The sequence below is a fragment of the Bos javanicus genome, chromosome 7 (assembly GCF_032452875.1).
Source record: "Bos javanicus breed banteng chromosome 7, ARS-OSU_banteng_1.0, whole genome shotgun sequence".
Lineage (NCBI taxonomy): Eukaryota > Metazoa > Chordata > Mammalia > Artiodactyla > Bovidae > Bos > Bos javanicus.
In genome coordinates this window covers 92,593,288-92,618,789 of record NC_083874.1, presented here as the reverse complement: position 1 = coordinate 92,618,789, position 25,502 = coordinate 92,593,288, and the positions used below count along the sequence as shown (strand labels likewise).

At 52.8% G+C, this 25,502-nt stretch overlaps 1 protein-coding gene and 1 long non-coding RNA gene across 5 annotated transcripts in view; one reads left to right on the top strand and one right to left on the bottom strand.

The window, feature by feature from the left end:
* Positions 1-290: 290 nt before the first annotated feature.
* NR2F1 (nuclear receptor subfamily 2 group F member 1) lies at positions 291-9,904 on the bottom strand. The gene is made up of 3 exons (XM_061424388.1): positions 9,351-9,904; positions 6,299-6,826; positions 291-1,163 (listed from the first exon to the last, which is right to left on the bottom strand). The coding sequence occupies exons 1-3, from the start codon at positions 9,814-9,816 to the stop codon at positions 883-885; spliced, it is 1,275 nt and encodes a 424-aa protein (XP_061280372.1). The 5' UTR covers positions 9,817-9,904; the 3' UTR covers positions 291-882.
* Positions 9,905-12,793: 2,889 nt separating this feature from the next.
* Positions 12,794-25,502, top strand: part of LOC133251671 (uncharacterized) — a 159,693-nt gene continuing 146,984 nt past the window's right edge. The window contains exon 1 of one of the 4 annotated variants that reach the window (XR_009737726.1): positions 12,794-13,432. This is a non-coding gene — a long non-coding RNA (uncharacterized LOC133251671). The remainder of the gene's footprint in view (positions 13,433-25,502) is intronic. The other 3 variants (XR_009737727.1, XR_009737728.1, XR_009737725.1) reach the window with 3 other exon arrangements.

Here is a 25,502-nt window from a genome sequence, read left to right as displayed (position 1 = left end):
CTAATAATAATTGGAGTGGAAATTAATTGGAGGGTTCTCTTGCACTGATGACATCTGTCAAGCAACCAGACACGTGGGTTTTGCTAAATTCTTTTTATTTTTTGTTTAAATTTTCACTTCGATTTTAATTCTTGAAGAACAGCCTCGACAACATATATCGCACTCATTATAAGAAGCAAAGGGTTATATCAAAAATTATTAGTATAGAATCACAGGAAATCTGGTTTGGAACCAGAAAAAAATACAAAACAGATATAGATACATAGACACAGGACAATTTTTTTTTATAATTATTTGGAAAATGTTATTTTCCCCTAATTCTTGTTTCTTTTTTTATGTGCATACGATGTTTAAATTTTACAAAAAAATGAAAATAAAGACTAGTATTTTACAAAATGAATAACAATGTCTGTGTGTGTGTGGTGTGTGTGTCTGTGTGTGTGTTTCTACATAGGATTCGGTCCACTTTCATGGGTGTTGTTTTCTGTACAGAATATATCCACATCCGTCCACAATAAATCCTGGAAGGTCCTTTAGTCTCCTTCTGTTTTATTAAAATTTTCATGGTCCTCTCTTCCCAAATTGGTTTTCTTTTTCTCACCAGACACAAGGGTCTGTTTTCTTTCCTTTCCAACGTATTCCCGGATCTGATACTAAAAAGAGTCTCTCTCTCTCTCTTTTTTTTTTCTCCAGGTTTGCAGCTTCGGTTTGCCTGTCTGCGCGGTGGGCGGCTCCTGTCGCCCCCCGGCCCTCCTCCCCGCCTGCCCGGCCCTGCCGCACCCAGCATCGGCCGCCTGGTGTCTCCGCGGCTTTGGAGTCCACGGCCCCTCGCCGGTGCTGTGAGTCTCTAGGGGCTGGGGGCAGGTGGGAAGCGCCCAAGGTCTAGGAGCACTGGATGGACATGTAAGGCCAGTTGAAGCTGCTCCCGGATAGTAACATGTCGCGGATGAGAGTTTCGATGGGGGTTTTACCTACCAAACGGACGAAGAAGAGTTGCTCGATGACCGAGGACGACACGGTGCGCAACGAGGGCAGCCGCAGCAGCAGTTTGCCGAAGCGGCTGGGCTGGTTAGGGTACTGGCTCCTCACATATTCCTCCAGCGCGCACTGCGACTTCTCTTGGAGGCTTTCGATGTGGGCCGCATCCGACAGGCCACAGGCATCTGCCCGCGCGGCCACAGCAAGGAGAGACCAGGGGAGGGGCACACGGTTAGGTCAGCTACCAGCAAGGTCACAAACAACACGCCATTCCTTTTTTTTTTTTTTTAATAAGAAGCAAAGGGGGGGAAAACAAATTGGAGGAAAAAGAAAAATCCTCCCCGTGGCTCCCTACTCCTTCTTCCCTATTTCCTTCCCCCCAGCCCCCAAGACCAATAAAAATATAAATCAAATCCCCACCATGCCTAGGGGAGCCGAAGAGAGGAGCGCACACTTGCAGACACACTCTCTCTAGTTCCTTTGTGTTTCCTCTTTCACCTTTGGGTTAAATAATGTACGATGCTGGAGCCATGTTTGCTATACGGAGCAACCTGGCCTCCGCCTGCAGGGGAGCATCTTTTCCGCTGTGCTCATTAAAGGAAGGACTTCTGCCCCCTTTGCCCCGGATTTTTGGGGTGTCCAGGAGCCCTGAAGAAATATGCAGCCTGGAGGCGGCTCTGAAACACTTCTTGGGAGTCCCTCTCTCAAACCCAAACGACCCCAAGCAGGAGAACCTAGATTGTGTAGTGATCAGACGCATGGGAGGGGGTAAGGAATTGTAGGCTGGCAGAGCCTGCAATCAGATCAAGTCCAGGCTTTAGCAAGATAGGATTTGCGATCCACTATCTATGCAAGCAAGAGGTCTGCAGCAAATCCTTAGTGAGGGTGAACACTTCTATCGGTGCCTTAGATCAAGTAATTGAAAACTGGTCACATCTCTGTAAGCTGTATAATAATCAGAAGGAATATGGCTTAGTTACTTTAGGCTGCAGAAAGGAGACAACTTCAGCTATCAGACACAAAGCTGGGCTGGGGGCAGCTGCTGCTGCTGCTGCTGCTTGAGAACTGGGCAGTGGGGGCTGAAGGAGGATTTGGGGAGACAGGCTTCCTGTCACAGGACTAAGAGAGAAAAATGCACTTATATGCAAGGAAACGTCTGAAAACCTGTGTGTTTAATCTCATGTCAACCAGCGGCTCTTCTTGGTCTACTAAAAATATTTTGAGACAGCAGCTTATACTGTATCAACGAATCAGAGGCAAGCCAGTGGAGGGGAAGGTGGAATCAGAGGAAGCGAAGGCTTCTTCTCCTAGTTCAAACACCCATGTTGTTTCCTGTATTAATAATAAATATTTAAAAAAACAGGAAGATCACAGAGGAGCCCTTAGCCAGTCAGGAGGTTGACTAGAGATCAAAGACGGAGTTTGCTAATATATAGATAGATCTGGGAAGAAATGCATGGCGATGCCCCCCCCCACCCCCAAAGGACTCTGTCTAATTGTGAATGGGCAAGTGTAACCCAAAGAAGACACAGAGAATGGTTTCAAAGAGGAACCTGTGTCTGCTGAGTTTCTTGAGCTTTATGTCTCTATTTCAAGAACTGGGACTTACAAAGCATTCTAACACCTTCATCTACAAGGCTATGGCCTTGAGCAAAAATACAAATAAAACTAGTGATAATTCAAGAACTTCTGAGGCAGGTCTCCTTTGACCCCAGATCCAGATTGGGTTCCTTTCAGATGTCTAATGACTCTAGCCGGCCAGTCGGGTGCATCCACACTAGCCTGACTTGGGAAGTCAGGGAGATTTTATGGCTACAGGCTGAGGGCAGGAGCACTTTGGTGCTTCAGTGCTTGGAGAGGGGACCCTGAGGTCTGCCCTTAGCTCTGCAGGCTAACCTGATCCTGCTCTATGACCCCTGGGCAGACTCATATTTACATATATCTTGCTTTACAGGCTTTATCTGCCCCTTATGGCACAGGATCCCACTCAGCCTTAGAGAATGCAGCATGCAAGGGACTCACTGGCACCCCAGCAGATTTTTTTTTTTTTTAAAGACCCACATGGCATCTCTTTGGATCTGTAAAATATGTATCTGATGTTTACACTTAGGGCCCCCAGTGTGCAAGGTCACTACCTGTCCCCCAGCTAGGCAACTCCCAGGGAGCTGGAAAGGCATGCCTGGGCCCTGTGTTGGCTTCCTTGTCAGAGTTCTTTCCTGGTTTGAAGGTAGGATGCCTGTAGCTGGGCCCCTGCTGCAAAGTGCCAGCCGGCCAGCACTGTGGCCTCCTCCAGGGCAGAAGCCCTAGACTGGGTCTGGCTTTGCACTCTAGATATTCATTCCTACTCCATATATTTTTGCCACAGGATTCCCCCAACTGTGGAGTGATAGTGTGAGCTCTCAGACCAAGTAGGTGGTTGAGGCAGCAAAACTAGATGAGCAGGGGGTGAGATCCAGTATATATTTACACTCCATGAGTTATACCCCAGATAAGAAAAGGAGGCAGAATGTGCAAAATCCATGTCTCGCTTTTTATATGGGAGTGTCAATGTGGGAACCCTCGATATTTCCTCTACAGTGTATGGAAAAGAAATTATGTAAATAAATAACCATTACCGCTCAGGCCTTCCCGGCTTAGCCTTTGTAGTGCAGAGAATGTATTTCATGTTGTGCATTCAGAAGAGTTTAGTGTTCAGGAAATATAGATGTAATCAGCTGCCATAACTAGAAATCAAAGTTATTATTGTGCTGAAAATGGATTTATTGTATTTATGTTAACTAGATGGCTCCTTTCAGGGAAAGTCTCATTTATTTGAGAGAATATTTAGGTGTATGAATTAATGAATTTTTTTTTAAGTAAGTTCAGGTCATGACCTAGTCCTTGGATGCCGTCCAGAATATTAAGGATTAAACATACCATCCGGAGGCCAAATGTGAAAACCACCACAGGGAACCCCCGTGCCAGCTTCAAATACTTAGCCGGAGCAAACCTCGTTGGACAATATGTCTAAAACTGTCTTTTCCATCATTCAAAGTTTGCTTAAAAGTTGGATGACTTTGAGAAGGCTTCCCATGAATTCCCTTCTGGCTAGCAATCAAAACAAGTTTAGTCAAAAGTGGAAATGTGTTATATGGAGGGGGGGGGTGAATTACTACTGACAGCTCTATTTCCATTTTCAGATAGTCTTCTTGCAATTTTCCCAACAAAATAATGTCATTGTTCACTTCTCGGCCTCCCCTGCACCTTGAAGACTTGGTTTAAGAAATGTCTTTAGGAAAACTTTTTTTTAAAAAAAGAAGACTTTTCACAGGGACATTTTAGGATGGAAAGTTGAAAGAAAAGCATGAATAATTCCACAATCTTCCCTGCAGCCTGCACGGTCCTCGCCTCTCTCTGGGAAAGGGCAGGAGATCAGAAAAGTCAAGGGGGTTCAAAGAACCTTAGGAGGGGACAAGGAAAGGGGAGGGAGACTTTGCTTGAGAAGACCTCTGTCCAGCTCCAAGTCACATTTCTGCTTCAAGACACCTCACTGGGTGAGATTTTAAAACCCCAGCTTCCCCGACACTGGCTTGCTTCCTGATTAATTTGGCTAAAGAGCTGGGTAGTGGAGAGCCAGCCAGGCCCTAGGCCTGCCAGAACTAAAGCAGCCGGGTCGCTACTTCCCAGGCTCTTTGTCACTTTTGAAAAACACGTTTCCATCAAGAAGACTTATTAAGATAAAACGCATTCAAACACCGAGGAGGCGATTCAATAAATCTTCCATTTGTTTTAAGGTTCTCACTTTATCCTCTTGCAAAGAATAACTCCCTCTCCCACTAGCAGACCTGCATTTGCACTGAAAGTAAAAGGGGGGCAGTCCAAGTCCACGGCTCAGGCCACCCTGCATACAAATGAGATGCTCTTGTCTAAATAAATTATCTGCTGTTCAGATCGATATTAATACTACATTTGCTACATTACAATATTGTGCAAATTTAAGAGTCATTTTAATACAATGTAAATACGATTCTTCACGCATGAAAGCCAGGAAATATTGATAGATTATACCACTGCTTACTGTTCAGCAAGGCCTTGGGAGAGGGGTTTTGCCATCCCTACTCAAGAATGGTTTTAATTTGGCCTTTGGAGGTCCTGGCTCTAGGATAGATTTATTAGGATGGTTTATTTGTTCTCTGAATGGAGGAATTAAAAACAATAGCGCCAATAATGGTGGTAAAAACGGCAGCTAACTCTACTCACAGTGGGCAAGGCCGGAGACCCAGTCTGAGCAGCTCTGTTCCCCACCAGCGTCCTTTCTGGCTTTGTTTATATTTCCCCCCATTACCTGCTGTCCTGGGTGTTTATATGTTTCCCTCTTGCAGGTTACAATAATAAAAGGGGGGCAGTGTTCTCAGAGGCTCAGACGAGAGCCTTCAAAGGCTACGCTAATGCACTTTCCTGGAAGTTAATTTGAACCATCTATCATAAGAGAAATTGTTAACATGCATGTTACCGCTGCCTACATTTAATTTGATATTTTTAAGGCACTCTGTTAAATTTCCAACGTTCGTGCACCTCGCATGGGCTATGAGATTTATCTCCGGGCGGGAATCCTCGCATACTTGCGGGTTCTCCGGCATTGCTTTTGTTTTTTATCTTTCTTGTTTAGGTCGAATCCATTTTTTACGACCCTCAATAACCTCAGCAACTGCAAACATGAATGGTTTCCGATAAGGGAAAATCAGGCAGCCATAAAGCGGGATTATTTATGATTTATTTGCGCGGATTCTTCTCTTGCCACCTCTCCGTGTGTGTGTGTCTCACTGTGTCGGGAAACTCAGCCAGGGACCGTGCCACGCAGAGGAGAAAGCCACGTTCCCACGTTCCCTTCCTTTCCTCTCCTCCCCCAGAAACGCCGAGCTCAGGCACACACGCGCGCACACACATCGCACACACATGCACACCGCACACACGCGCGCAGCCAGACGGATCCACTGCACCGCCTCCCGGTCACCGCCCCCCCCAACTCCGACCCGGCCAGACACGCGCCCGCCGCCGCCGCCGCCGCCCCGCGTGGGGCTCCAGGCCGCCGGACCGGGCCGAGCCGGGCCACCGCGCGGCCCGCAGCCGCACCGCCTCGCCTCCCGCACCGCCGCGCTCCCAAGATGGCAGCGGCGCTACCGGCCGCTTCCCTCGCGCGGGCACCGCAGGCTCCGGGCTCGGCCCGGCCTCCCGCGGAACGACGAGGGCCCGGGCCGCCCGGGGAGCCGAGGCGCGGAGCGGGGCCGGCGGGCGGGCGCTCCCGGCGCCGGCCTGGCCCTCCCAGCGGCCGCAGCCTCACCTGACGTGAACAGCACGATGGCTTTGAGACAGCTGTACTCGGCCGAGTCGACGTGCAGCGCCTTGAGCTTCTCCACCTGCTCCTGGAAGATGCGGATGTGGTCCATGAAGGCCACGACGCGGTCGGCGGACATGGGCGAGGCGTGCAGGCCGGCGGCGGCCAGCAGCGGCGCCACGTGCAGCGGCATGGAGCACTGGGCTGCGTTGAGCACGAACAGCTCGCTCCAGGTCAGGCGGAGCAGGGACACCTGGTCGGTGATCTGCAGATCCGGGAAGAAGGGGATGTTGCGGGCCCACTCGACGGCGCTGAAGAGCAGGCGCGCGGCCAGCTCGCAGATGTTCTCGATGCCCATGATGTTGTTGGGCTGCATGCACTGGCTGCCGTAACGCGACGTGGGGTAGGGCTCCGCGCGCAGCAGCAGCGAGATGTAGCCGGACAGGTAGCAGTGGCCGTTGAGGGGGTCCCCGTTGGTGAGTGCGTACTGGCCTGGATTGGGTTGAGTGGGAGGCATTCTTCCTCGCTGAACCGCTGACAAAAAGAAAGAGAGAAAAGAGGCAATGTGCATCCAGGGGGCTTGCGAACAGTCCGGGCCGCCCCGCAGCGCACCGACACAATGCGGAGGCTGGTCTCCGCGGCCACCAGCGCCGAGCGTCTTCCTTGGCGCTGGCCTTCACTCCCGGCCCACACCCGGAGGAAGACGGCGTAGGGGTGAAGCCCTCCAGCTCCGTGGCTCGATCCGCCCGGCCATCTCGGGCGCTCTTGTCCACCCCAGACCCAGGCAGAACTAGGCCTGAGTTAAGGGCTTCCCCGCTCCAGCCCAGAGTGACCGAGAAAGTGCACCCCAACCCCTCGACCACCACCAGGTCACACGCAGATTAATGACATCCCACTCACCCCTCCAGAAGGAACCCAATCAGGATAAAACAAAAACAAAAACCAGGCGCAACCAGAGAAAAGGTTGTGGTTCTAGGCACATGCCTAGCTGCCTCTTCATTTGCAAGCAAGCAGGTTTTGTTCAAAACATTTCCATATTCTCTAAAAATGCTATGGAATTATCCTTAAAACAGACAGAAGTTACATACCCTACTCACCACTTACAACTTTTGAATAGCAAACTAGTATCCTGCACCCCTCCCCTATCCCCTCCTCCCCACCACCCCACACAAAGTTCTCACTGTTAAAAGCAACAGAAAATTGAAAAAAAAAATCAAGAAAGAAGTTGAACTTACAGTAGCCAAACATTATTGAAAAAAGTGGAAAATATAATTAATGTCTGTCCTGTGAGGTGCCACAGCAACCTGCAGCCAGCTTTTGCCCAGTGAATGCACGAGCTTGCAACTGCAAAAACACTGGATTCATTAACCATCTGAATGCAGAACGTAAGCATGCTTTGAGTTCTTAAAGCTGACCAAAGTTTTTTTTTTTTTTTTTTTTTATGTATATGTTTTACTTCAACAGTGCCAGCGTTTTAAATTGCCATGTAAACAAAGACAACTTTAGGAAAAGTTAGGGCTACTGAACTCTCCCCCCCCAACAAATTAATATAGATATGTCCATGTAGACGTAGCTTTCTTAATTCAGGTTGTACACTATTTTCTTAAGTTTGCACTGATTCTCATTTTAATGCAAGCCTCAATGCAATTTAAACTCTTAAAACATAACTGGCTAGAATACTTTTTTCTAATTATAGTTTTGAACTTGGCAGTTATTTTTCAATTAAATGAGAGTACAATTCAAAGTTTTTTTTTTTTTTTCCTTCAGATGCCTATAAAATCTCCCTGGAGCTAGAAATGAAGTCGTCATATTTGCCTGCTCCTTGAGATCTGAAGAAATTCAATTTCTTTTCTTGTGGCATATAAAATATAATTTTAAAGTCAATTACAAGAAGAAGTAATCTGCATTCTGCAAAATTGACTGGTTTGCTAATTTGACTATAAGACATCTTTAATGATTGTCAGGAGATAAACTTTAACTGTAAATGGCTAGATATATTTATAAGAAAAGTGCTGCATTTCTTGCCACATGAACATGAAGCATATCTAAATACAACATCAAAAGTTATGTTAAAAGAAACCAAAGCCATACAACACAGGGATTAAATGATGTCGAAGCTCATGCCAGCTGCAGTCTATGCATTATAGCCAAATCAGAAGGATCGGTAAATGCCGTTGTTAATTGTAATTTGTATGCAGTATTTAAACAGAGGGTGGAGTTTGATGAAGAAATAAAACGAGTATCATGTTTTAAAAAAAAAATGACACGACTATGAAAGCACGGTTCAGTCACAAACTTTCCTTTGAAAGTAGAGGGGTGAAAACAAGGCCACAGCTCTGGAGGAGGCGGCCCCAGCTCGGTGGAGAGGAGAGGGAACCAGTGAACAGGCCAGAAGCCCCCCCTCGCCCCCCTTCCCTCCTAATTAGACCTACAAGTGCAATAAATCTCACTCCTCTTTTTCCAAGCTAAGCTTCCAAAAGGATGATGCAGTCAGGGATCTATGGTTCAGAATCCTCCAGTCTCCTCCAGCCCTCCCCCATCTTAAATAAAGGGCAATGAAGACATGGAGAGGAAAGGGGAATGAAAAAGAACAAAAACACAAAAACCACAGAAACCGAGTTTTCTGGGGGTAATAAGCAGCCCTCCCCCCAAGTTCATGCCAGCACAGCTCCAAGCATCCTCACGCACACGCGGGAAAGAGACACACACCGAGCACATCCAAGACAGAGGGAGGGGATTTTCCAGCACAGCTCACGATCCTAGGGGCACCGTCCCGAGCAGGCAGCGGGCGGGGTGGAGAAGCCGGGGAGACGAGCGCAGGCCGGGAGGGGGAGACAGCGGCAGCGAGCTGGGGCGGGGGGTAGGGGGTGGGGTGGGGGAGACGCCGGGGGAGGAAGGCAGCGGGGATGGGGGGAGCTGGGACGGGCCGGGACCGCAGGAGCCCCAGCCCCAGACAGCAGCCACCCCCGCGAGAGAGGGAGAGAGAGAGAGAGAGAGAGAAAGAGGGCCGGGGAGGCGGGCGAAGCTCCGGGAGAAAAAGCACGGAAGAAATATTCACCTTCCCGCCTCATGCCCACTTTCAGGCACTTCTTGAGGCGGCAGTATTGGCACTGGTTGCGGTGGTGCTGGTCGATGGGACAGTTCCTGTTGGCACGGCATGTGTAAGTTAAGTTCCTGCGGACGCTCCTCTTGAAGAAACTTTTGCAGCCCTCGCAGGTGAATTGGCCGTAGTGCTTGCCGCTCGACTTGTCCCCGCACACCACGCACTCGATGTGCTGCTGGCTCTGGCCCGAGCCGGGCGGGCCCTGGCCCTTGTCCCCTGCCGTGCCGGGGGTGGCGGGTGCTCCGGGCTGGCCCGGGGTCTGCGGCGTGTGCGGCGCGCCCGAGCCCGCCTGCTGCTGCTGCTGCTCGCCGCCGCCGCCGCCGCCGCCGCGGGCCGCCTGCGCTGCGGGGTTGGGGCCGCCGGGGTTGCCCCCGGCCACGTCGTCCTGCGGATCTCGCCAGCTGCTAACTACCATTGCCATATCTTTGGGCCCGGGGAGCGCTGGGGGGGAGCCGAGCTGCTCGCCGAGGGCCGCGGGGCGCGCGGGCGCGCTGGGAGGGGAAGGGGAAGGGGAAGGGGGGAGGGGGCGGGGGCGGGGGGCCCGCCCGGCGCCCCGGGGTCGCGGGAGCCGAGCCCGAGCTGGGCACCGGCTGCTGCCTCCGCCGCCGCCGCCGCCGCCGCCGCCGCTACTGCCTCGGCCGCCCCGCTGCTGCTGCTGCGCGCCCGCCCGCCCTGCTGGCGTTTTGTTGTGGTTCCTGCTGTTTTCTTTCTCTCTTTTTGCAGCCCCCCCAGGCTCTCAGGCTCCCCCCCCAACACCCCTGCTCCCCTCGCCCGCTCCCCCCCGCGCTCCGATCTTGGGGGGGCCCGCTCTCCTTCCCCCCCTCCCCACCCCCCCCCAGCGAGCAAGCTCCCTTCTCTCGCTTTTTTCTTCTTCCCCCAAGTTGCAAAATCAGAAATGGCACAGGCGGCAGCCGGGAGCGGCGCGGGGCGCAGCGCCGGGGGCGGCGGGCATGGGCCACGGCGCGCGCACACACTCACCCTCCGCCTTGCCCGCACCCCCGCGCGCACACACACACACACGCACACACACTCGCACACACACTCGCTCACCCGCGCCGGACGCCCGCCCGCCCGCCGGCCGGCCGGCCGCTCGGGCTACGCGCTGCGCGCCTGCAGAGCAGACATAGAGGAAGCCGGCGAGGGCGGCGGCGGCGGCGGCGGCGAAGGAGGAGGTCGCGGCCGCAGGCGCCTCTGGAGCCTCTGTCTCAGCTGCAGCGGCGAGCGCCGCTGGAGGAGCCGGGGCCCGGGCCGGAGTCCGAGCTGGAGCCGGGGCCGCAGTCGGAGCGCGAGCCGGGGATTGGGGCTGCCCGCGCCGCCGCCGCCGCCGCCGCCGCCGCCGCCGCCGCTGTCCCGGCGGGAGCCCTCGCTGGGCTCGGGATTGAGGGGAGCGCGGTGAGCCCGAGCCGGGCGCGAGGCGAGGCGGCCGGCGGCGATCAGGGCGCGCTGGTGTCGGGCGGCCAGGTCCAGGGCCGGACGCAGCCAGCCATTCAGGAAGGCAGCGCTGGAGAGCGGGAGGCAGCCAGCGAGGAGGATCACACACTTTGCTCTTTTTGTTGTACCGGTGGCGCCGGGCTCTCGCTGCCTTCTTCTTTCGGGAGGTGACGGAGGGGGAGAAAAACACGAAATAATTCACGCCGGCGACGAATTCACAGCGGAACAGAAAAAATCAAAATCAGAAGAAAAAGAATTGCGCAAAAAAAAAAAAAAAAAAGCAAGAGAGACATCCAAAGTAGGTCGAATAAATAATCCTCTTCTTTTCCTCTTTCTTGCTCCTTCTTCTGCTTCTTCTGCTATAACACACAGAGCTAGTTAAAAAAACCCTGGAGATCGCCCAAAAATGTTCTTTTTTTAGTATTTTAAATAAGTGCTCTTCAGCCGGGAACCAACACCCTCCCTCCAAAAAAAAATCATATATGTATAAAATAACGATAAGAAGAATACGAAGGGGGTGCCTCCTCCTCCTCTCTCTCTCTCTCTCTTTTTTTTTTAAGTTTAGCCCTCACTCTTCTGCAGGAATGGAGTAAAAGAGACAAGGAGGAGGGAGAAAAAGGAGAGAAAGAAGAATACGGGGAAACAACTAATAGAATATGTAAGAAAAGAGAAAGGGGAGAGAGGAGAGAGAAAGAGAGAGAGAAGAGAGAGAGAGACCCCAAAATTGAATGCGTTTAAACGGGAGGACTCGCAGAGCAGTGTTTCCGAAAGGGGGATCTGTGCGAATGTCTGTATATAGTGAACTTTGACACTACTATTGAAACTGACACGTTTCTATGGAGATCGCTGCCTTATATGGAGCTCGTGTCAAGGAGCCAAGAGAAGGGCTGCTGGCAACTGATAATCAAAGGCGACTGACTGGTCAGAGCCCTGAATCGGGGGGAGAGAAAATGGGAGGCTAAGGTTAGCCAAGCCTCCCGCACGCCATTGGTTGGAGAGCCCCTCCCCCCTCCTCTTTTTCTTTCTTTCTTTTTTTTTCTTTCCCCTCCCTCTCAGCTACCTACTGACGGGGATGGCGAGGGGAGGAGGAAAGAAAGTGGGGGGGGGGCGGGTTGTGTGCTTCTGACAAGCGCAATTTACATTGAGATCGCCCTGCGCTGCTATTTACTCTGAGACCTGATTAGTATGGGTCGTCTATGGTCACACACACACACATACACACGCACACATACACCAACACCAGAGGGGGAAGGGACGGCGAGGGGAAGAATGCCTTCCAATGGGTAAAAAAGAGAATCAGGCATTATTTTGTTTTCTTCTGAAAAGTTTTTAAATTTAGCTTTTATGAGCATGAACACGATCACTGGAAATGTTAGGAAAATTTTAAATGGGAATTAAAACTCTTACCGTTCTAACGAGTCCTGAAAAATATTCTGGGTTTGTATTGTTTTGTTTTTTCACATACAAGCACAGCCCTAGAGTAGATTCTGCTCATTTTATATTCCTTTAAGAAACAAAGTAGGGACTTGCTGTTTTCCGCACCCCCCCCCCCTCGGTCCAACGTATATTTTGGTTTTAAAATGAAAGGTTCAATTATGACAAAACGCACTCCTGGAATTCGCAGAAATTGCCCCCCAAATCAGTCCGAATCAATGGTTCCTCTTCATCCCAAAGGTGATTTTTAAAATAAACTCCCCCCCCCCCCGATTTTTCCTCCTTTTTTCCCTTCCCCTTTTTGATATCCTCAGGCTGATCTAACCTCCAAAGAACGCTCCAATAATTGTTAATAAAAGAGTAGTAAGTTCTTCTATTGCTGCGGGGTGGGGGCCCGGTCAGTGCGGGCCGCGTCCGAGTCCCAGGAAAAGGGGGAAAGGGGTGAGAGAGAAGAGATGCGGATGGGGATGGGAGGTGGGGAGGAGGATGGGGGGGGGGGAAGAGAGGGAAGAAAGGACGGAGGGGGGCAGAGGCGGGGGGGAGTAGGGAGGGGGCAGAGAGAGAGACAGACAGAGAGAGGGAAAGAGACGGGAGAGACCCCCGGTTCCCAAAGGCGATTGGTCGCCGGAGGAGGCCCGGGCGGGAGGAGCGGGTCCCGCCGCGAGGCCTGCAGGAATCGCTGGCTCCGGCTGCCACCTAGCGGACGGGAGCCGCGTCCCGGAGACGCGCGGTCGGGTCCCCTCCTCCTCCCAGCCTCCTCCTCCCGACAAGCAGCCCTGTGCCTTTTCTGCAAACCAAGACACAGCACTTTGAAAATTCTTTCAATGGATTTTTTTTTCCCTCCTCCTTCTTCCTTGAAAGATCGTACTGAGGGAAAATGATACTTCTATTAGTTACATATTCTCCAATCGCACACTCGCATCTTCCCCCCCCACCCCACCACCTCCTCGTTCTACGATCGCTCCCCTAGGCAGGCTCAGGCGGGCGCGCAGCGGCGCCGAGTGACAAAGCCGCCGCCCGCAGCCGCCTGGGGGTGCGGAGCTGCGCGCCTGCCCGCCGCCCCTCGACTCCGGACAGCATCAAAGTTTGTCTCAGCTCCAGCACCCCCGAGCCTCCACACGCCCTCAGGTGAAGGTGGGAGTAAAAAAAAGGCCACGCTGTTATTGCCGGAGGTAGGGTTTGTGTGTTTTAATACTCGTTCTCCCTTTAAATGTCATCAGGGAGGGGGTTTGGGGGAAGCGCTGCGCCTTCGGGGTGCGTTTTGCGCTTCCCGGTCTCTCTCCAGTCCTACTGAGAGTCAGGAACCCGGCGACCGCCTAGTGACGAGCGACGACGCGAAAGAGCAGAATAAAGGCTTTTCCGTGTCTTGCCCCCCGCCCCGCCGCCCCGCAGCCCCTCCAGTTCGAATAATGAAGGGACACAGTCCATGCACTCTGCAAGCAGCCGCTCCATTGTACGCTGCAGGGGAGGCGACGGGGGCCGGCGTGGGCTCCTTGCCCTTTCTCGTCTCCCCAAATAATCGCGCCGAAGTCTCCTGGTCAGTTAAAAGGTGAAAGGAGGAGAACACGATTAAAAGAACAACAACAAAAAAAAAAAAAAAAAAGGAAGGAATGAGAAAAAAAGAAGGAAAGAAGGAAGCAAAAGAATGAGTTTTCTCAAATGAATTCTAAATGTTCCTAGAGTACAAAGGCAGGCAGTCGAGGGCAGAGGAAGCAGGCAGAGAGAGAGGGAGACCGGGAGAAGGAAAAGAGAACTTGGAGAGAGACGGAGCGAGTGCAAGAGGCAGCGCGAAGCAAGCGCCAGGGAACCGGAGGCTCCCCCCGCCAGGACGCCCGGCTCTCGGGCCTGGCCGCCCTCGGACCCTGGACCGGAAGTCTTGGGCTACAGAAGCCAGAGCCGGCCCATCTCTGCCCCACCAGGCAAGTAACGCGATGATTATCGTTTCTTTTGAACTCGGGGTGGTTGTTGCAACGCGGACAGGCCGGGAGGCAGCGATTACTCGCACGGGTTCCGCAGGCCAGGGGGCGGGGGGATGCCCTCGGTCTAGCCAGCCAGGGAGGGTCGAGAAGAACTTTCCGCAGGGGGGTCTGCTCCGGAGCCGCCCTCCCCCCGGCCTCTGTCCCGCGGCGGAGTGGAAAACAGGGATCGCGGCCCGCGGCGCCGCCCTGGAGCTGAGGATTGCGCCCCACCGAGCCTCGGTCCAGATTCAAAACTGATGGCCTCCCCATCCCCATTCGCCACCCTCCTCCCCCACCAGCGGGAACAGGCTGCGGAGCCTCCAGCCTGGAGGGGGGGCGGGCGGAGGGTCCACAGGTTGGGCAATCCGCGCCGCCGCCCCTCAACACCCCCCCATCTCCTCTTGGCGGGTGCCAAGCCGGAGCCGCGGTGGAGTCGGCGCGTAGCCCGCGCCTTGCCCGGCTGCACCCAGGCCTGGGTGAACTCGGCTCCCGCGCCCACCTGCGGACGCCGTTTGCAACGGGATCCCCCTAATGTAATGCGATCGATGGCTGCCTGTTTGATGTGGGTGAGAGCGTCAGCGGATTAAAAGGGACCCGTAAGCCGCTCTCCCCAGCGGAGAACCCGCGGCGGCTGTGGCGAGAGAGCCCGAGATCTGCAGCCAGCTCAGCAACCAGGGGACTGGGCCAGTCCGGGGGCGGGGGCGGGGAGGGGTCACTTCCCCCAGGGGTGAGGACTGAGCCCGAGTGCATGAAAGGAAGAGCCGCAATTAAAACCGACCAGCGAGCTCTCCTCCGCGCAGGCAGGGGCGCGCGTTTGCGTCAGAGGGCGCGCGGGGCGGGCGCGAGGGGCGGGGGGAGCCGACGCCGGGGGCCGCGCCCGAGGGCTGGGTGGGCGCGGGAAGGAGCCCGCGGAGCTGCCTTGGCCTTCCCTTGGCCGGGCGGGCTAGGGGCTAAGGCGGGGCCGGAGGACGAGCGGCGACTCCCCGAGAGCCGTGGGGGCCCACTCACCCTCTCTAAGGGGCTTCTTCCTGCCGTCCCCCCTACCCTGAGCTTCCAAACTTGGAAGAGGCCCAGGGGGATCAGGCGTGCCCCCGGGGGGCTGGGAAAGAAGTGGAGACCTCGAGCGGCTTCAGGCGAAGCCTCCTGCTTCTCCGGAAGGAAGGGAGGGAGGGGTGCGCCCCCCCACCCCCCGGCCTCAGTTACGGAAAGGGGGTCGGGCGGCTGTTGGAGATGGTGCTCTGAGCCGTGGAAACCCTCGGGTTTTCAAAGCAGGGGGACAGATCCCGCTCCTGCAGGGCATATGCGCCAACTTGTCGTGAGAGGGGGCAAGAAGAAACCGAATCTTTTCGAGAAGAGGCGCTTTCCCCTTCTTGGACTCTAGAAGTCCGAGACTTTTCCCCCTCTTGGACTCCAGCCTAAGCGGCACTCTAGGCTCAGTTTCTCTTCTGGACTCTGTCGTTCTCCTATCGCCTTTGCGCGCCCGCAGAGCGCCTCCACTCGGGTTGAACACCCCACCCCCAGCTCAGCTTCTAGGGGAGCTTAGGCTTTGTCTCTGCGAGGCTGTAGTTTGTTCCTAGTTCAATTTGGCACTCTGGTCCTGAGGCTGGATGCGCCCCACACTCAACCAGGAGATAATGGTATCTGTTGTTGTTGGGGAGGGCACTTAAGAGAAAGTGATCATATTTTGCGGGAGCAGGTAGGTCCTCAAAGTGTGAAAAATACACCCACGGGATTTTCAGGCATGCTCAGCTGCAAGGGCAGAAAAACATTTGGAATTTGCGTCTTTCTTCCACTCAACCTCTTTCCCAGGTCTCTCTCCCTCCGTTCTCCACCAAGGCCTTGTTTGGTGGGGGGGACCTCTAACTTGAGTCTTAGCGTGTGGACTTGGCTCCTGGATCCAGATCCACTGTGGCCCTTGTCTCAGCACCCTCCTTGAGACTGCCAGCGTCGTGGCCGTATATAGTCAGCCCTCTCCCAGGTCTCCCTTCTAAAGCCATCCTCTGTCCTCCTAGTCCTCATGGTCTAGTTCAATGCACAGAGTCTCCGTGTGTCTCCCCAAGGGACATGAGAAGGTACTCTCCGTTTGGGGAGAGAAATCAGGCTTATTAATGCCTCTTGTGGATTGGCAGCATCAGAGCTCAGCCTTATTCACTTTTTAAACACCTTCCACACAACACTTGCTCTCTTTTAGTGTGATAGCCAATAAACAGTTGTGACCTGGTGGGAGAAGGAAAGACGCAGTGGCTTCACATACAGCATGACTTGCATTCCAGGCCCCAGAGGGGCCACGAAGACTTTCTAGTTGATGAACAACCCCCCTCCCCACTATCTTTCTTTCCACTAAGGCTGGAATCATTCTTCACTAATCCTGTGACCTCTTTGATATTGGTATTTTGCTTTCCCAAACTCAATGGATCGTTTGTTTTGTTTTGTTTTGTTTTGGTAAATCATACTGAAAAAAAAAGGTGGCCTTGTAAAAACGTTTTCTCAATCTAGTTCAAGAGCCCCTACAAATGACCAGGTATGTGTAGAAAATTCTCTCCTGTATGTGTTCCCTATCCCCTAAATCGTTACAAATGGTACTCTTCTGTTTTGAGAAACCATAGAACAGCAATGACCCCATTTTATCAGGCCCATCTGGAGAAATGAACGAACATGCCTGCAATTGTTGGGAGGAAGGTCAGTTCTTCTGATCTTACTGCAGACCTTTCCCAAAGAGCTGATTTTAAAGGTGCCGAATCAATTAGTCTCCCTTGGTATGAGATTAAGGCTGTGAAAAATGAAGTTGAAAAAGATGTATTTAAAATGATCTTGCATAGGTCTTTTGAAGAAAAGGATGAAGAGAGGCATAGTAATGCCTGCCTAATGCTTTGTGATTGTTTTAAAAACAAAATCCCAAACAAACAAACAAACAAAAGCCTTGCCTATGTCAGAAACCACCCCCCTCTTGCAAGACTGAACTCAGTCTGTATTGTGGCTGCCCAGCTGTAAAAAGGTCTGCCTTTGTCAATGTGAAAACAAGGGTGGAAAGGCCAAGTTGGGAGTCAGACTTCTGATGGACTGCCTGCTCTCAGCCTGCCTCTGTAGTTGAACCAGGGATCCAGCAGGCTTCTGCACTCACTAGCACGCTGGTATGTCCGGGTACTACTTCTTGGTCACCTTTGGGCTGAAATGCCCAGACAAAAGTGATTTTCCTTTAAAAGCAGTTTAGTTTTCTATCACAAACTGGCCAGTTAAAGCCTGTGTTTTGGAAAAGAGACATAAGGGAAACACTTCCCGTTTTTTTGCTTGGGCCCCCAGTTAAAGGGCCCAGGAGTAGCCTCAGGAAAATGGCAGGAGAGCAAGTGTTGACCTTTGGATGCAAATCAAGCCTTTTGTAGGAGGAAAAGTGACAACAGTTTCTAGCACGCCCAGCACCAGTGAAGCCAGGGACAAATATTTACTTTTTGTAAAAATCAAGCCTTAGCTATGTGAATGCATTTATGCAAAAATTAAGAACTGGAGACAGTGTTAGGAAATGTATTTCTTTATTTTAAATGTCCGGCTTGAGTGAAGAATAACTGTGTGGCTCTTCTTCCTAGGGAAAATGACTTGGATTTGGAAGAAAAGTTCAAGTTTGAAATAAGTTTGAAACTTCTTAGAGTACATTGGCAACACAATTAACTACACTCTGTAATACCTTCTCTTAATAGTTACCTGTCAGAGCACCTATTTCTTTTACTCCAGGATTAGCCCATCAGAAGTAGATCTGAGTTGGACATTCACTGATTAAAAGCTGCTGGAATATGTTTAAATCTTCAATGCCACTTTCTTCACTGCCTATAAAGTAAACCAAAGTAGTGGAAAAATATTGGCTCACAGAGCCAGCAGATCTGTCGGTAACTATGGTCATGCTGCAATCCTGTTTTACCCATCAGAAGTTTGATGTAAAAAACCTAATATTTCTCTCTAAACTGTCAGTGGAAAGATATGTTTATTACAGTGTCCTCCATTAGTGGGGGAGAGGGGCTTTAGGTAAAGTTCAAATGAAAAAGCAACGAGCATAGTACACCACTGATACAAACCACATGGAGCAGTAAATAATTATGCCCTGTTTTGCTGTGTGTATTTTATTTACCCACTTCAGAGGTGGATAATAAACCTAGCCCATCTGTGGGAGGAGTTAATAAAGTATTCCCAATGTGTGATCTAACAAACTTGGTGATAGTTCTATGTTTTATTGTTAACCATTTGCGTGAAATCTTCTGAAGCTGAAAAGAGAAAGGACAGGGCTTTTGTGTTGGTTGATCCTTGGCTATTCTAGGGCTCAGGTTGGTGTGAAAGGGACGAGGAGGTCACTTGAAATCTCCTTTTATCTACTCTTATTTTCTCTCTGGATCAGCAACTTTGAATAGACATCATCTAATCGCGCTTAATGGAAAGAAACTATGGGGAGCAATGAAAATGCCTTTACTCCAGGAGTGAATACATGTGTGTGGACAGCTAGCTGAGCTTGCACAGGACTACATCTCTGTACACATGTGCTTAGAGATTCTTGGGGGTGTAAGGATGTATACATAAATGTGTCCCATACATTCCGGGTTTGGGTGGGTTTTTTTTTTTTTTTTTTTTGCCCTTACACATAAGTATGCATACACACATTAGGATTCTCTACCAAGTCCAGGCTGATTCTTTTTTCAGCTCCCCCCACCCCACTCTCTAGGATGTCATATTTAAGTCCTGAATAAAAAAGCAAGTAATTGAGAACACGATGAGCAGTCTTTTAGTGAAGACATCTTATTTCCTTTCCACTTTCAACTGGAAGCCACATTGACAGGAGAATTTCTCTTTAGAGGGTACAGAGTGTATGACAGGTGGGAAGTGATGGGGTAAGATGAGACCATTACTTTCGATTTCTCCCCAGTAATTTTTTTTTTTTTTGGTTTTTATTGGAATTAAATTGGCTAAAACAAAAATAACTGGAAAACAAGAGCCTGACATTAGGCAGTTTAAAAGTTTGCCTTTTTTTTTTTTTTTGCTATAGATATTTCCAAATCTTTCAAGCTGAATAACTGATTATAATTTGTTCTGAAATGAGAACTGTTATAGTAAGTCTCACATGTTGACTACAATACTATTTGAATTGTCTTCTTAGCCATTGTTACATGTCCTTCATAAAGGAGAAACAGTCTCAGGTTGTTAGGTATGAATGGCTATCAAGAAAAGGACATTTGATTTCTAGGGCTGAAGGCACTGGGCTTTACTTCCTAAGAAACTGTTCTGGCCCTCACCTCCCAATCCCATATTCTTCTAAGTAAAATTCGCATTGCTCTCAGAATGTAAATTCCTTTAAGGGGATACTCGGTTACCAGGGCTACAAGTTCCCATCTAGCCTGGCAGCCTCCCCGCCCCCTGCTCCAGACTGCAGAGACCCTTGGCTGTCACAGCTGGGACCTTGGGCCCCCTCCCCTAACACCCCAGCCTAGCGGAGATCGCAGTTCCAAAGTTCGAGGTTGGGTGGGAGAGGATTAATCCCTCTTTAACTCTTCTTCCTCCCGCCCTCAGTTCTGAACCCCAACGGATCGTTTCCTGGGGTTTCCTGGTGAATAGGAGCGTAGGAGCTGCCCTGTCCAATAAAGATTAAATTAAGTAGAAGAATCCCAGCCGCTGGATATTTGGAAGCTCCGGTGGGGCGTCAAACCGACGTTTAACACATTTTTTCCACTCACTGTGCACAAATCTTGGACCTGTTGGGCTTAACTTTAGAAAGGAAAAAGAAAAAAGGTAAGGAAAGTACGAAAAAGAGAAAGGAAAAGAAAAAGAAAAAGCAAAGAAAGGAATTCATGTAAACCCACCAGCTTCAAGGGGACTTTGCACTCAGAGAGGCTGAAGGCAGAAGCAGGGCTTTCTAGTCTGCCTGACCTTTCTAGTCTTTTCTTTCACCAACCGCTCTGAGAATTGAAAGAATTGAAAGATCCCTCTCCCCCGACCTGGAAGAGGGCTCGGGGTTTTGCTGTTTTGGAGTCTGAGTCTACTTTTATCCTTTAGGGACAGTTAGGTGGCCCAGGGTCACAGCTTCATGTGCAGCAGGAAAGGTGTGCCAGCAGAACGCAGTCACCTCCTCTATGCTGATTTTTTTTTTTTTTTTAGCACTCAGCTTTTGGTAGCACAAACTGAGAACTGAGCAGTTTCTTTCAGTTACTGGCCAGCAGAAGAAACAATGGCTTTCTCTGTCGGCGGCAGCGCTTAGTGCGCTGGACACTGACCTTGAAGCTGAGGCCCGGCCAGGCGCTTCCTCCCCTGGGAACCATCCTGACTCCCCAAACACCGGGCTCACTCCCACCTGCTCTTCTAGTCCCAGTGCGAAGTCTGGTGGGGGCACAAGGCAAGTCCCTTCGTACGAACCTTGCAGGGTTCGTCCATGCAAATACAACACTGAATAAATTAACCTCAAACCAGCTAGTTGGGGTGTAGTAGTTTAGCAGGACTAATTGCAGACAATGGAGCTGAAATGACTTTTCCAATTAGCTGCTGGTTGGAGTTTAGTTGGAGGAACTGTCAGCTCCAACGATGGGTAATTGCTTTATTGCTCACAAAACTATCATCTATTTAGAACATATGTGCTAATTACTCTGGATGGGCGTCGAAAAAGAGACCATAAATCTAATAGCACTTTAAAAAGTCTATGGTGCTTGTAAGCAACCCCAGTCCCTTGCACTTGTTTCTCCTGCCCAGGTCGGCGTGATGGATGGCTATCTTTCAGAAAGGCTAAGGTTTGGATTGGAGGCACCGACGGGAGGCCCTGGTCAAATCGCGTGCAGGAGAGCGAGCGGCCAGGGCCCGCTGTGCCGAGGCGATAAATCACTGTCATCAAAAGCAGTCCCCTCTTTAGCCACGGACTTTTTTTTTTTTTTCATTTTCGCAAAAGATTACTTTAGAAATCTTTTAATTGGATTATGCTGGGAAATTAATCTCCTCTAGCCTTGGCTAAATTTATTGTGTCCACTATCGGGAGGAAGGCCCTGTAACTGCAGCGAGGGCCACGTCCACTTGCTCCCCACCCCCTTTCCTCCGCCCTCCAAGGTCTCCCAGCCGCGTGCGGCAGGACAGCCGTGTTCCAAGTCCCCAGGAATGACTAGGGTGAGGAAGAGTGGAAAGGCACATCACGGCGGGCGGTCTCTAGTGCACCTCCTTTGTCCTAAACGCCACGTTTCCGTCCAGGATTCCCTAGCTCCAGTTCTACTATCTCCATAGCACCGCGTCTTCCTCCACAAGGGGTCCTGGGGGCCCGACACCAGGGAGGAAGGAGGCTGGAGTGGCGGGAAAAGGAAGTGAGGTGTACCGGTGGAGGGCTGCCAGCCAAAGTCACTACTTTGCCCTCTTGCCACAACTCCGCTGTCCCCGTTCCGGGTCTCCGGCCGGGGAGCTGGGGCTTCGCTCGCACTCTGCACTCTACTTTTCTGCGTAAAGACGCACGGCTAGCTCTTGGCGTTTTTCCTGGCGTAACTCAGGAGACACTTCCCCTTGACGGCTCAGCAGTTGAGGTCCGAGGGCTAGGGCCCTCCCCGTTCCCCGCGGCTCCTGGAGCGCCAGCGCACTGTCGGGTGGGAACCTCCCTTCCAGCCCCCGGAAACCAGAGTCCTTAGCCTGGTCCTGCGCAGCTCCGGCGGCTGCGGAAACTGCTGGTCCGGCCCGCCCGCCGCTTTTCTCCGCGGGAGATGACAACATCTGCCCGAAACGGGATACCTACTTTTGCAGCTCAATTTAGCTCTTAATAGCAGCCCTCTGAGGTGTGGTTAATTGACGGGGGATGAAGGCATAATGACTGGACGGGGAGATGCCAATGAGCCTTTAATATACTTTTAAAAGAAACAACAACCACCCCCCAAACACCGGCGAGTCATTGCCCGCTGGGAGGATAAGACCCGGGTCTGGAGGCAGGAAGAGCGACGCCAGTGCTGTTTGTGTCTAGAGGCTCGCGGTGAGGGGTGAGCCCTAGCTCTCTGGGCTGGGGCACCCGGAAACCGGCAGGGCGCGCAGCTTCAGCTGGCAGGGTGCTGTCGCGTGTCCGCGAAGAGCGGAGCGTGGCGAGCACCCGGCAAGCTCGGGATGACAGGTGACCCGACCTAATGGCGAGGAGGAGAGCCCTGGGCCATGGAGGACGCCGCCTCTCCCCGGGCGCGGCCCCTCGATCAGCCCTTACCCTGCGCGGGGCTGGGTGCCCACCGAGACGGGCGCCTTCGTCTGTCCTCCTTCCCCGGCTGCAGCTACCCCTGCATCCAGCTGAGAGCGAAATGGCCAAGTGGCGGTGCCACGCGGACACCCGCGGGGTTCCTAGGCCTGGACAACCTCGGAGGAACCTCAGGACCAGGAGAGAGAGAGATGCACGCGTCGGGGGTGTGTGTGTGTGTGTGTGTGTGTGTGTGTGTGTGTGTGTGTGTGTGTGTGTGTGTGTGTGTGTGTGTGTAGATCGCCGAAAGTCAGAGTCAGAGTACAGCAGCCCCAGCACGTGGCCGGATTCTGCGGGGTCTGCCCAGAGCCCGGTGGCCGGCGGTTCTGGGATTCACCCGAGCGCACCTGGGTCCCGCCGCCCTTGCGCAACCACCCACTCAGACTTCTGCCAGCCACTCTCTCCAGGGCACTTTCCTTTCCCCTTCACCCCATCCCCCTTCGCTCGGTTCTAGTTTACTCTCCAGAGGGTCAGAGGAGGGTGTTACACTGCACAAGCCCCCAATTTAGGCTCACACACAAACACACGAGAAGGAGAACCATCGGGTCGTCTCTTCTGTTGGCAAAGGGGAACCCCCCTTCTGGTGCGGGGCGGCGGTGTTCCCAGCCGGTTTGGCAAGCATCCTGTTTCACACTTAGGGGTAACCTTGAGGCTTCAGGTTTGAGCTCCCTCTGGAAGCGGAAGGAGAAATGACTCCAATCACCGTCCATATATATATATGTGTATATATATATATATATATATATATATATATATATATTTATGGTATTGAGAGATCGCAGGTGTTTCAGCTGCTGCTATTATTTGTCGGACTTCCTCCCAGAGCAACGTAACAGGAGTAAAGAGTCCCGGGGAAAGTTCCTTTCCCTGAACCGTCTCGCGGAGAGGGCGGGCGTTGTCACAGGGCAAAGCTCTGAGGTAAAAGATTTGAAGAAGGGCAGTGAGGTGTCCTCGTTCGCAGAAGTGTGCCTGTGTCGGGGCAGGGGCGGGGGGTGCTTCTGTCTTTCCACTGTCACTGTCTAACCTCGTCTGCTGTGATTCTGCCGTCTGTGATGTCTAGGAATTCGGGACTCACGGTGGCCTAACCGTCGAGCCCCCCCCCGCCGCCCCGACCGCCACCCCTCCGCAGCCCCAGGCGAGGAGGACTGCCAGGCCGCGGTCTCCAAGGCCGTCGGACGCCCCCAAGGCCGTCTGGCCCCCAAGTGCGTGCCTCAGGGACTGAGAGTCCCAGATCGAGGTCTGTGTCCTGGTAGGTAGGCGACTCCCGCTCAGGACCTCCTTGCACCGGGGTGAAGTGTGTGACCTGGCGGCGGGTCCCCGAGAGGCCGTCGGGGGCCCGCCGGGGTTCTAAAGTGATGGCGGCGGTCCCTTCGTCCGCCATCTAGCGTGGCCCTTGGCGCTGCCGACGCCCGGCGCCGCCTCAGGGGAGGGAGGCCCCTGCCGGAAGCCCGCGTCGTCCCCACGGCCGTCTAGGGCCCTCGCTGCCCCTGTCGCCTCACTTTCTTCAGCCCCACAGGGGCGTCCCCGGAGAACGAATTCTGCGCTCTGCGCACCCATCTTCCCTTCAGGGCCCCCCTCGGGTTCCTTCCCTCGAGGCCCGTGCTCTCGGGTCGGAGCCGGGCCCGGGGTGGGCGGTGGGGTGGGGTGAGGGGAAGGCCTTCCTGGAGGCGAGGCCCACATCCGGGCACAAAGGCCCGCTCGCGGGGTGGGGCGGCCGGGCGCTCGACGCGAGCCGGGGGCACTCCGAGCGGCCGAGGGGCCCGGGCCGTGCCGGGATGGGCCGCGTCGGGCCCTCCTCCGAGCACTGGAGCCGCGCCTTCGCGGGCGCCAAAGGCCCCCCACACCTCGTGGGCGGGCCGGAGCGACCGAGGCCCCGGGCCCGCGCGGCGTGGAAGGTTCAGGAAGGAAGCCAGGCCCGACCGGGGGGTGGCGCACGTCCCCGAACCCCGGGCACGCGCCCTCGGTCGGGCTCTGGCGGGTCTCCCCTCGGTTCCGCGCCGCCAGCCTCTCCGAAATGGACCCGGAGGGAGGGAGCCGGCCTCCGCCCAGCCTTGTAAGGTTCTGAGGGAGACCTACCGTCGAGCGAGACGCCTTGTGCGAGGCTAACTCCCTGCGCTTCTCGCTTCTCTCCTTTCTTGGGCCCGGAGCGCCCTGGGCTGCCCCACGGGTTGCCCGTCTCGGCCCGCAGGTCCTCTTTAGGTGTTGGGTGTAGAGACAAGAGGATAGGGAGCAAGGTCCTGGGGGGCAAGGCGGGGAGACCTCAAACCCCACTTTCTAGTGTAAGGGGGAGCTTGATTTTAAGAAGTTGGACAGTCACTGGGAGTTTACGTTGTGGCCTTCGGCAGCGTGGAAAACATCCATCTACAAGGCGGGAAACAGCACAGAGAAACTTCTGCGGGGTTAATTAAAAATGATTTTTTTGGAAGCCCCGTATCTGGGGAGTGTTCCCAGAGATTGTTTTATCATGTCTCAGTCTACAGAGTTGCTGTGTATCTCGCCTCTGGTACACGGAATAGGATCTTCCTTCAGACAGGAATGGAGAAACGGAAACACCACCACCCTGGGGCCGAACTTTCTGGACGGATGGGGGGGCGGAGGGGGGTAGGAAAAGTCCAGATGTTGCACTAGAGGCGCTGCAAGTGTGAGCAGGTAATGCGGAGAAGAGTGACATTGTTAACAGAAAGCATCTAATTAACAATGACTTCATTTGATTGGAAGGATGAAAAAGCCTTTTTAAATCAATCCAGATTCACTGGCCTAAAACTCAGGCCGTTTATGAATATGGAGCCTGACGGGGTCTGCTTTCTTTCAAAGATGTCGTCTTAGGGGTAACAGCGTAGGTGAAGTCATTGGTTACACTGTGGAAACTTTTATAGTGCCTGCCTTGGGAGTTTAATTCAGTGCTTCTTCATTTTATTAGGAACAGACCGACTCCATCAACTGCGCTCTCCCTGTTTGGAGGCAGGACTGCTTGAAGCAATTAGGTTCACCAATTAGCATAGTTTTACTGACCCCAGAAGCAGCACTGCTCCTTAGATTATCCATTTCTCCAAAGTCGGGGAAAAGCTGGAGCAC

Coding starts and splice junctions, on each gene's coding strand:
- NR2F1 (XM_061424388.1), bottom strand. CDS start 9,816: ATGGCAATGGTAGTTAGCAGCTGGCGAGATCCGCAGGACGACGTGGCC. Junction 6,827..9,350: donor AGTGGGCATGAGGCGGGAAG/GTGAATATTTCT, acceptor TCTTTTTGTCAG/CGGTTCAGCGAGGAAGAATG. Junction 1,164..6,298: donor CATCGTGCTGTTCACGTCAG/GTGAGGCTGCGG, acceptor CCGCGCGGGCAG/ATGCCTGTGGCCTGTCGGAT.